The sequence below is a fragment of the Cricetulus griseus genome (assembly GCF_003668045.3).
Source record: "Cricetulus griseus strain 17A/GY chromosome 1 unlocalized genomic scaffold, alternate assembly CriGri-PICRH-1.0 chr1_0, whole genome shotgun sequence".
NCBI lineage: Eukaryota > Metazoa > Chordata > Mammalia > Rodentia > Cricetidae > Cricetulus > Cricetulus griseus.
Window position 1 is genome coordinate 247,875,514 of NW_023276806.1, and position 9,907 is coordinate 247,885,420.

At 52.0% G+C, this 9,907-nt stretch overlaps 1 protein-coding gene and 1 non-coding gene across 4 annotated transcripts; both read right to left on the reverse strand.

The window, feature by feature from the left end:
- Positions 1-863: 863 nt before the first annotated feature.
- Positions 864-967, reverse strand: LOC113833405. Its single transcript, XR_003481053.1, has one exon. It is a non-coding gene; the product is annotated as a U6 spliceosomal RNA (small nuclear RNA).
- Positions 968-1,915: 948 nt separating this feature from the next.
- Ccdc194 (coiled-coil domain containing 194) lies at positions 1,916-8,914 on the reverse strand. Of its 3 annotated transcripts, XM_035451727.1 has the most exons (4): positions 6,162-8,914; positions 4,729-4,825; positions 3,661-3,793; positions 1,916-3,290 (listed from the first exon to the last, which is right to left on the reverse strand). In XM_035451727.1, the coding sequence occupies exons 1-4, from the start codon at positions 6,486-6,488 to the stop codon at positions 3,143-3,145; spliced, it is 705 nt and encodes a 234-aa protein (XP_035307618.1). In that variant the 5' UTR covers positions 6,489-8,914; the 3' UTR covers positions 1,916-3,142. The 3 variants fall into 3 exon arrangements, 1 of the variants encoding a protein (XP_035307618.1); XR_003481046.2 differs by lacking the exons at positions 3,661-3,793; positions 4,729-4,825; positions 6,162-8,914 and adding an exon at positions 3,590-3,639; XR_003481047.2 differs by lacking the exons at positions 3,661-3,793; positions 4,729-4,825; positions 6,162-8,914 and adding an exon at positions 3,543-3,585.
- Between the last annotated feature and the right edge of the window lie 993 nt (positions 8,915-9,907).

Here is a 9,907-nt window from a genome sequence, read left to right on the forward strand (position 1 = left end):
GGAGCCCTGGGCTCTGCCCCCTGTGCCTGCCTGTCATCTCCACACAGAGGAGATGGAGGCAGGAGGGTCGGGATTTGGGTCATCTTCAGCTACATAGCATATTGGAGGCCAGCCTGGGCTACATGAGGCCCTGTCTCAAAACAATCAGAGGCAGGAAAAAAGCAGGCTTGGGGCTGCCTGTGGAGGGGCAGGCAGGTCACGTGACTCAGTTCTGGGTGTTCCTCACTTCAAGTCACCCTGAATGCCTGTGGCTCGTTGCATCCTCCCAAGGCTTCCGTTGCCCCCCAAGCCCAGACATGGTATTTTCTGATAACACCCCCCCCCCGTCTCACTGTAAGCCTGATAATGCTCTTGCCCCCGTCTCCAGAGTGCTGAGATTACAGATGGGAGCAAAGGCTTGGCATGATATTTATTGTCTGTGGCAGTCCCTTGTAACTCAATCTTCCTATGTAGGCAAGGCTGACCCTGAACTCCTCCATCCTGCCCAGTGTCTGCCCTATCATAAAAGGTATTTCCCTGGGCTGGAGAGATGGCTCAGAGGTTAAGACTGCCAACTGCTCTTCCTGAGGTCCTGAGTTCAATTCCCAGCAACCACATGGTGGCTCACAACCATCCATTATGAGATCTGGTCCCCTCTTCTGGTGTGCAGATATACATGGAAGCAGAATGTTGTATACATAATAAGTAAATAAAATCTCGAAAAAAAGAGGTATTTCCCAGCTCTCAGGGCAGGGGGAAACAGGGTCTCAGACCCAACCTTAATGCCCTGCGGGCTGCAGCGACCCCTGATGGCAAGAATCGGGATGGCAACTACAAACCCCTCTGATTTGAATTCCAATTTACCATCTCTCTCTCTCTTTCTCTCTCTCTCTTTGTGCTTCACGAATTTGCACGTCATCCTTTCGCAGGGGCCATGCTTAATCCTCCCTGTATCATTGCAATTTTAATCCTCCCTGTATCATTGCAATTTTAATCCTCCCTGTATCATTGCAATTTTAATCCTCCCTGTATCATTGCAATTTTAGTATATGTGCTGCCGAAGCGAGCACTTGCCATCTCTTTTTTCTTTTATTTTTTCTTTTCTCTCTCTTTTTTTATGAGGTGTCTAGGGCTCCATACCATTGAACTACATTCCAGTCTCTCCCAGCATCACAGTTCACTCTCTCTCCCTCCCACCCACCCCCTCTCTCTCTTTCTCTCTCCTCTGGCTGTCCTGGAACTCGCTCTGTTGATCAGGCTGGCCTCAAACTCATGGATATCTGCCTGTCTCAGCCTCCCAGTTAAAGGTATGGACCACCATGTCCCACTCCTGCATCACAAATTCAAAAAAAGAAAATATTTACTTTATGTATCTGTGTGTGGTTATGAGCAATTGACAACAGAGGCCAGAAGGAGGCGTCATACTCCCAGAAGCTGGAATCACAGGCAGTGGTGAGCTGCTGTGGGTGCTGGGGAGTAAATTTGGGTCCTCCACATGAACAGCTGGTGCTCTTAACCACTGTACCATCTTTGTACAGCAGAACTAACATAATGTAGACACTTGGGGTTTTGCTTTGCTTCTGTATGTGAATCAGCTTCACTAGATAGATACATAGACAGACAGACAGACAGACAGACAGACAGACAGACAGACAAATAACCTGGACCTCAGAGTCCTTGTTCCCAGCACAGATGATAGGACCCTCTCCATACTGTCTGTGCATTGTGTCTGTAGGATGTATAAAACAAAGTTGTTTGTTTGTTTGTTTTTGCCAGGCCTGGTGGTCCATGCCGTTAATCTCAGCACTGGGGAGGCAGAGGCAGATATATCTCTGAGTTTGAGGCCAGACTGGTCTATAGAGTGAGTTTCAGGACAGCCAGGGCTATATAGAGAGATCCTGTCTCAAATAAATAGATGAATGAATAAATACATAAATAAATGGTTTAATTTTTTATTTATTTTGTATATGCTCTTTGCCTGCATGTATGTGCACAGCTATGCATACAGTACCCAAGTAGGCCCTAGGAGGGTTCTGGCTCCCCGGGGACTGAGTTCTGGGGTTTTGAGATGACATGTGGGTGCTGAGAAGGAAAGCCAGGGCCTTTGCAAGAACATCACAAGCTGCTGAGCCTCCTCTCCAGCCCCAAATAAAGCCTCAGGATTCACCGATCTGAGATTGGAAGTGTTGAGAAGACAGCACCGGCCTGGCGTGTGCCACGCTGGGGAATCTCCAGCACCAGGGAACAAAAGCAACAAACAAAGAGTGAATTAAGGAATCTGCATGGCAAATATCAAGATAGTGCCACTATTAGTCATATTAAAATGATAATTGAGCCAGGTTTGGTGAAGCATGCCCCTAAAGAAGAGTCGGGGTGGTGTGTTCCAAGCCACCCTGAGCTACACAGGGAGATGTCTCAGAAAAACTATGTTAAACATACATTTTAAGATTCACAACGTGAAATTAAGCACAGGCGAGATTGTTGAGTGGGATGAGGTGGAGCAGGCCTTTAATTCCAGCCTTGGGGGGGGGGCGGGGTCAGGACGTCCAGGGCAACCTAAGCTATAACAGCTAGTGTGAGGTCAGCCTGGGCTGCATGAGGCCCAGTTGAAAGGGAAAGGGGGAAAGAAGGACAGGGGATGGCAGGGAGAATCGGGAAGAGAGGTGGGAGAGGAACTATTGATTCTTTTGAGCCCTAAGGAGAGCTCCTTCCCTCCGTGTGACCCGGGCAATTCCCGTTCATACTTCCTGCGCTGTCATTTCTTGTTCCATAGGCATCTCCTCTAGAACACCGTCACTTTCCAGGCCACAGGCATCCTCAGTGAGCCCCTGATCCTTATGGCTTCTTAGAATTTGTAACCCTTGTGGAGTGCGCCTCTGTTGGTTCTCTGTTGAAACCCCACTTGAGTTCTGCGTGCTCCTACAGGGTGAGCCTCTTGACTACGGGATAAAGGTCGCATCCTGGTTACCGGGGACATCAGGGCCTGATCAAATGAGCCTCAGTTTCCCTGTGTGATGATGATCTAGCACTGTGTGCTCCGAGAGGGAAGGACTGAGTCTTTCCGAGTGCTGCCATCTAGGCAGTCGTGGGTGGAAAGCTGCGAGTGGACGCTGTGGGACACGCCTCTCACCCATACCGTCAGTCCTGGCCCGAGGCTCCCATCCTACTGGGGGTCACGAGGTGGCCTCCGGCAACCCTTAGTAGGTCCAGACCTCGGGCGGGAGCGGATGCTGGGCTTGGACCTGGATCCTGAGCGGGGACGGGGGCGCGATAGTCTCTGCAGGTTGCCCAGGTCGGTTTCCAGGGCGTCACTGCAGAAGGAGGGGATTATGAGTGCCTGGCACCCGACACCGTGCCGGTGTGGGGCGCTCTTCCCTCCACACTCTGACATACCCCAGGGACTCGGGGGCCTCCCCTGAAGATCCTCCCCAAACGCCCGACTCTTCCCACTACCTTCTGTGCTGCTCCCGGGAGCCCCACATTGATCCCCCAAGGGGCACCTTCAACCCGGGACCCCACCCCAGACCACCTATCCCCTCAGCATCTCTTCAAGTCCGGCCCACCTGGTACCCTTCCGTCCCCATTGCAGAGCCCCCAGATACAAACTGACCTAAAGAACCACGCTCTACAGAATCACTGGCCCGGCCCTGGCCGTCTGACCCCGCCCGCCCCGTAACTCACATGCGCTCCTTAAGCGCCGCCTCGCGGCCAGCGCAAGCTTCTCCGGCTGCCTCTGCGGCGCCCACGCGCTGCAGGGCGGCTTCCAGCTGTTGCCTGGACTCCACGGCCGCGGCCTCCCAGCGAGCCAAGGCTTCTACAGGGGACAGGGGGGCTTGAATACGATGCCATGTACATGCTTGAATTAAAATGTGCGTGACTAACCTGGCCGAAGGTGGCGCACACCTGTAATCTCAGCACTCGGGAGGTAGAGGCAGGAGGATCTCTGTGAGTTCAAGGCCAGCCTGGGCTATAAAGCAAGTTCCAGGATAGCACAGCTACAGTTACTACACAGAGAAACCCTGTCTCGAAAACGAAACAAAAAACAAAAATGTTCATGACTTTCTATCTTCATCATCGTAGTCACTTTTATTATTACTGCTTTTGGAGACAATGTCTCATGTAGCCCAGGCTGGCCTTGGACTTACTATATAAACTAAGACTAGAGACAGAATCCTAACTCCCAATTCCTGCCTCCCCACTGCTGGGATAACAAGTTTCCACCATCACACCTGGTTCATGCAACATTTCGGGTTTTTGTTTTGTTTTGTTTTTGTTTTTGTTTGGTTTATTTTTTTCTTTCGAGACAGGGTTTCTCTGTGTGGCTCTGTAGACCAGGCTGGCCTCAAACTCACAGAGATCCACCTGCCTCTGCCTCCCCAGTACTGGAACTAAAGGCGTGTGCTGCCACCACCCAAACCTTTCCGTTTTTTGTTGTTTTATTTTCTCCTTTCAAGCCACCATTACACCTGATTCATACCTTTGTTATTTTGTTAATTTTGTTTGTTTGTTTTGTTTCTTTTAAGACTGGGTCTTGGCCAGGCATTGGTGGCACACGTCTTTAATCCCAGCACTCCGGAAGCAGAGGCAGGCGGATCTCTGTGAGTTCCAGGGCGCCAGCCCCCTTCTCCTCCTCCAGCCCCCCTCCCACAGCCTCCTCCTCCTCCAGCCCCCCCTCCTCCTCCAGCCCCCTCCTCCTCCTCCTCCAGCCCCCTTCTCCTTTTCCTCCCCCTCTCCCCTACCCCAGCCCACCTGTCAGTTCTCCGTTCTCCAGCCCCATCTGTGTGCCTTGGGCTTTGGCCTCATCCATCTCAATCTTCAGGGTCTTCAGCTGGGTCTGAAGCCGGCTCTGCAGACAGCGGGGGGTGGGGGGGGGGAGCGTGGAGGAAGAAACGGACACAGAGGGAGCTAGGTGAACCCCCGCCCAACTCTGCCCAGTAGAAAATGCTTGGTTCCATCTAGAACTTGTCACCAGCTCAGGCAGACTTGATGGGTGACAGTGTCTGGTTTTCTGAGTCAGAACTCACACCTGGCGACAGGCACTTTTGGCCTCAGGGCCCTTCATCTGGGAATGCGAGAGCTCGCAGGGGCTGTTCTGAGTTTTCTGTATCAGGATGAGAACCCTCAAACTGGCCTCGAAGGTGTGGTCCCCCGCCTCAGCTTGCCATGACATTTAGATTTTTAAAACACAGATGTCAGCCAGACCTGGCAGGATACTCCTGTCATCCTAGCACTTGGGAGGTAGAGGCAGAAGGATCAGGAATCCAGCCCAGCATGGCCACTGCTTGAATTCCAGGACATTCTGGTCATTTGGGGCAGATCCTGTCTCAAAATTAAAATAAAAGGAGGACTGGGGTCGTGGCTAGGATTCCCCAGTGAGGTACTGGGGGTGTGGCTCAGGGGTGGAGCCCCTGCCTAGAATCCCCCAGTGGGGGTCTGGGGATGTGGCTCCAGGATACAGCCCCAACCTAGCAGTACTTAAGTCTTGTGTTTCCCAGTACAGTTCAGTGTCCACCAAAATTAGCTGTAGAAACTGTGCTGGGTCAGACACAAAAAGGTTCACAGGCATTGTTTAATAAATGTAAATTGCTAGGTTTAGAGGTGTTTCCTTTTGTGACAGAGCCTCCCACAGCCCAGGCTGCCTACATCCATGCTTCCAATGAAGAGTTGGAATCCTCATCTCCCTGCCTCTGCCTCCCTTGTGCCACGATAACAGGTGTGTGACACCATACTGTCAGTGACTTGGTTTTGAGCACTCCGTTTTGTGAGGCTGTGGGGTCAGAGGATTAAGAAAGAATCTGAGGGGGCGGCCCCCGGAAAAGGGAGGTCCCGCTGGTACCACCCCAAGAGGCCAACTTTAGTCTCCTAATTACAGGTGACATAAGTGTCCCTCTCTCAAAATAGGACTGCTGGAACTGGAGTGGGGGTGAGGTGGTACAGAGGGTCAACACGGGGTCTCTCAAAGCCCCGGGGTCCCAGCTTTTTCCTTGTTTTCAATAGCAGGGACGAGGATCAGAAGGTATCGTGGTATCAGAAGTTAGGCTCCAGAGGACTGGCAAGACAAGAGAAACGGCGGTGGCTCTGCATTTCCTGTCCATCCTTTGCAGACTTGGGGGACACTGAGGCCCTAGAGATGGGTAAGCAGGATCTCTTTGCGGAATGTTCTGGATTTCCCCTGCCCCTACCTGGCGGTCCTTGCAGGCCTTGAACGCCACCTCCAGCTCCCTCTTGTCGCCCTTGGCACGCTGCAGCTGCGCGGCCAGGCTCTCGTGGAGCTGCTCAGCCTCTGCCAGCCGCCTCCGCAGTTCTTCGACCTCGGGCGCCGAGTCTGGGGGCCACAGCGTGGCGTTCACCTGCTCGGGCTCAGGGCAGCGTGGGCCCCGGGCAGTAGAGGCTGCCAGGTTCCAGGCCACCAGCGCCCCTCCGGCTGCCGCTGCCGCCAGGAACACCGCAGCCCCGCACAGGGCCAGCAGCCGCCATGCGCGACCCGGCTCCGGGCCCGGCTCTGCCATCCCGCCGTGGCTCTGACCCCAGACGGACCACCAGCACTTAATTGGCACCCTGAGATTCCGGGGACACCCACGGTTCCGCCACGCCCGGCGGTGACTTCCCGAGGGATGGGGAAAAGTACACAGGAATCTCTCTAGGGCCGCTCAGCTCTGAGCACTCCAGGAAGGGACCGGGGGCGCTAAAACCAGACCGTCCTGAACCTCAGTTTCCCCTGAACTCACTAACTGGTGAAAGTCAGAAGCGCACGGGGTGCGGGGAAACTCCATACATGGTTCGGAAGCTCTAGAGTGGCAGGTGAGCCCATTCTGCTGATGGGGAAACTGAGTCTGGAAGGTCGGAGAGTAGACACACAAGGGAGTCCTCCGAGGTCTCCACGCTGGCTGCGCTCGGACGCGCTCAGACAATCTTTCCATGAGAGTGGGATTCAAGGTTCTTAGAAAAAATTTTAATTTTAAATTACATTTTATTTATTTTGTGTGTACACGGGAGGAACGTAGGGTCTGTCCAGATCACAGGACAATTTGTCTCTACAACATGTAGGTCTGGGCCACCTAAGGTCACCGGACATCCAGGTTCCTGCCTGCATTTTACCGGAGTCTCTTTCCCTGACTGCCCCCCACATTCCAGCTAAGCGGCTAACAAGCAAAGCCTCACATTTTGTTCCATCCTGTACCCTGTGATCACACAGTCTGGGCATACAATATGTGCATACTAAATGTGAGCTGAGAACGACTCCGGGTGTTCATCCAGTTCATGAAATGGAAGTTTTTGCAGTAGCACACACATGTCAGGCCAGGGCGGGGTGGTGAGTGCAGGGGGGAGGTAGAGGCTAGTCTGTGCTACATGAGACCTGGGGCTGAAGGTTTATCGCTGATTAGAATATAAATAGAATACACTTACAGTAAATGAACTCAAAGGTGGTAAGCCAGGATTGCTGGCACTCACCCCTGACCCCAGCACAAAGAGACAAAGGCAGGCGGATCTCTGAGTTTGAGACCTGCCTGGTCTGGAAACCACAAAATAAAAGATATTAAGCTACGTAGAGCCGGGCGGTGGTGCCACACGCCTTTAATCCCAACACTCAGACCCAGCTAAACTCATGAAGCCATATGGTATAATCTGGCCTCAGAGGACAGGCTTCTCTCAAAGATACCTGAGGAAGGCGAGCCCTAATTAGCTCCAGTTAGGGGCCAGTGGCTGGGCCAGGGGTGGAGCCCCGCCTAGGGTACCCCCATAGGGGGCTGGGGTGTGGCCTGGTGTTGAGTCTTGGGTTCAGTCCTCAGAACACATAGGCATGCACGCGCTCGAGCACGCACGCGCGTGCACACACAGTCACGCGCCACAAAAGCACAGCAGCAGGAAGGTCGAGCACACACACACTCGAGTGCACACAAGAACGCACAGGCACACCCTAGAACACGCACACAAGCACACGCAGCGGTAGCAGGGTTGAGCACATGCGCACATACGCACATAGGTGCACACAGGAGCATGAAAAGTCACACACACACGACAGCAGCGGCAACAGCAGAGTTGAGGGTTTAGAAAAAGCTTACACAATATGCCTGACAGTGGAAAGAGCTTGCTCACCAGTGTGTCGACACAGGACAACGATGTGAGACAACAAAGGGAATTGCAGGGGCCTGTGAACGGGCACTTGGGGTAAAGGGAACAAGACTGCGAACCTCAGCACCTCAGGCAGGAAGAGACAGGGACAATGACTTGGTCCCAGGAGGGTGTGGAGGAAGGAAGTTAGCAGAGGAATGCAGAGATGCCCGGGAGAGGGAGGGAATCTCAGAGCTGGGGACTGAGGTCGAGAGGAATCTGGGAGTGGAAAATGGAAGACAGTAGTCCTTAAGAAGGCTTAACTACATTGGGGACACACTCCTTTAGTCCCAGCACCAGGGAGGCAGAGGTAAGTAGATCTCTGGGAGTTCGAGACCACCTTGTTTTACAGAGCAAGTTCCAGGACAGTCAGGGCTACACGGAGAAATATGGTCTTGAAAAACTTTGACAATTTGTGGAAAACTAAGGAAAATGCCGGGGTTGGTTGGTTGCCACAGGCATCTCCAATAAACGGACAAAGGAAAATGTAAGTGGCCCTGTCCTTAGCACAATGACACCATGGTGGATTTACCATTCACCTGTAAGACTCAGTCTACAGACAGTACCACCAGCTCAAATGAAAACACCTAGTCCATCAAACCCATAGTTCTGGGAAAGTCTAAATGTAGTAACAGTGCTCTCTGGCTTCTGTAGTCCTGCTTCTGTCTAACTGTTCTTGTCAATCGAAGTGTGTCAGCCCAGGACATGGTTTCTGTGCTTAAAAGCTCACCCGGGTCTGGAGAGGTGGCTCAACTGTCAAAAGCACTGGCTGCTCTTGCAGAGGACATAGGTTCAATTCCCAGCACCCACATGGCAGCTCACAGCAGTCTGTAACTCCAAGACCTGGCAGTTTTACACAGATATACATACAGGCAAAATACCAATGCATATAAAATAAAAATAAATAAATGAAAAAAAAACTTACCTGAGAAAGGCTCAGGGCAACTCCGGGACCCCAAACACACAGTGCAGTCACCAGCGGCTATTAAAGACTTTCTGTTGGCTTAAACCTGTGCCCAAGCAGTCTTCTCTGGTGGACACCCCACAACAGAATAGAATGACCTCCATGATAAAATTAACCAACTTCTAGCACCTCAGGATGAGGTGAAGGACAACAGTGAACTCAGTGAAAAACTGGCCAGCTCCAGGTAGGTATAAACTGTAATGGCTTCCAAGTGTGCCCCAGAGGGAAACCATCTCTAACAGAATCCCTCATGATAAGATTGGCTGAATCACCTCAAAAATTCAAGTCCTAGTAAGGGTATTAAACGGTAAAGAATGGAACCCTGGAACTTGGGATGGGGGTGTGTAGGAAGAGCCTGTCGAAGCTGAGAACTTTGAACCCTCAGATTCTCAAGGGTTCATCTCACCCAAGAAGTAGACTCTCCACCCTCAACTGAAGATGTAGTAACACCCGCCCCCCAGATTCTGCCTTTTTACCTTTGACTGAGGAAATTGCTTTCTATGAAGAAAATGCCCTTGTCCCTCAATCCCAATACTTGCCTCTAAACCCATAACCAGACTCAAGGCTAAGCAGGCTCCTAGACCCGAGACAGAAAGTGTAGTCCATGAGGAAGTGTGCTATACTACAAAGTAGATGACTGGAGGTGGTGGCACGCCTTTAATCCCAGCACTCGGAGGCAGAGGCAGGCAGATCTCTGTGAGTTCGAGGCCAGCCTGGTCTACAGAGCGAGTTTCAGAACAGCCTCCAAAGCCACAGAGAAACAACCCTTCCTTGAAAAACCAAACCAAACCAAACCAAAACAAAACAAAAAAACACTACAAAGGAGATTAGTGAGCTTGCTAATTCATTCAA

Bases quoted from the DNA above. Each gene is read 5' to 3' on its own strand.
- Ccdc194 (XM_035451727.1), bottom strand. From the start codon at position 6,488: ATGGCAGAGCCGGGCCCGGAGCCGGGTCGCGCATGGCGGCTGCTGGCC. The intron at 4,826-6,161 runs GTAGGGGCAGGG...CGCTGTCTGCAG, and splicing joins AGGCCTGCAAGGACCGCCAG to AGCCGGCTTCAGACCCAGCT. The intron at 3,291-3,660 runs GTGAGTTACGGG...CTCCTTCTGCAG, and splicing joins GCGGCGCTTAAGGAGCGCAT to TGACGCCCTGGAAACCGACC.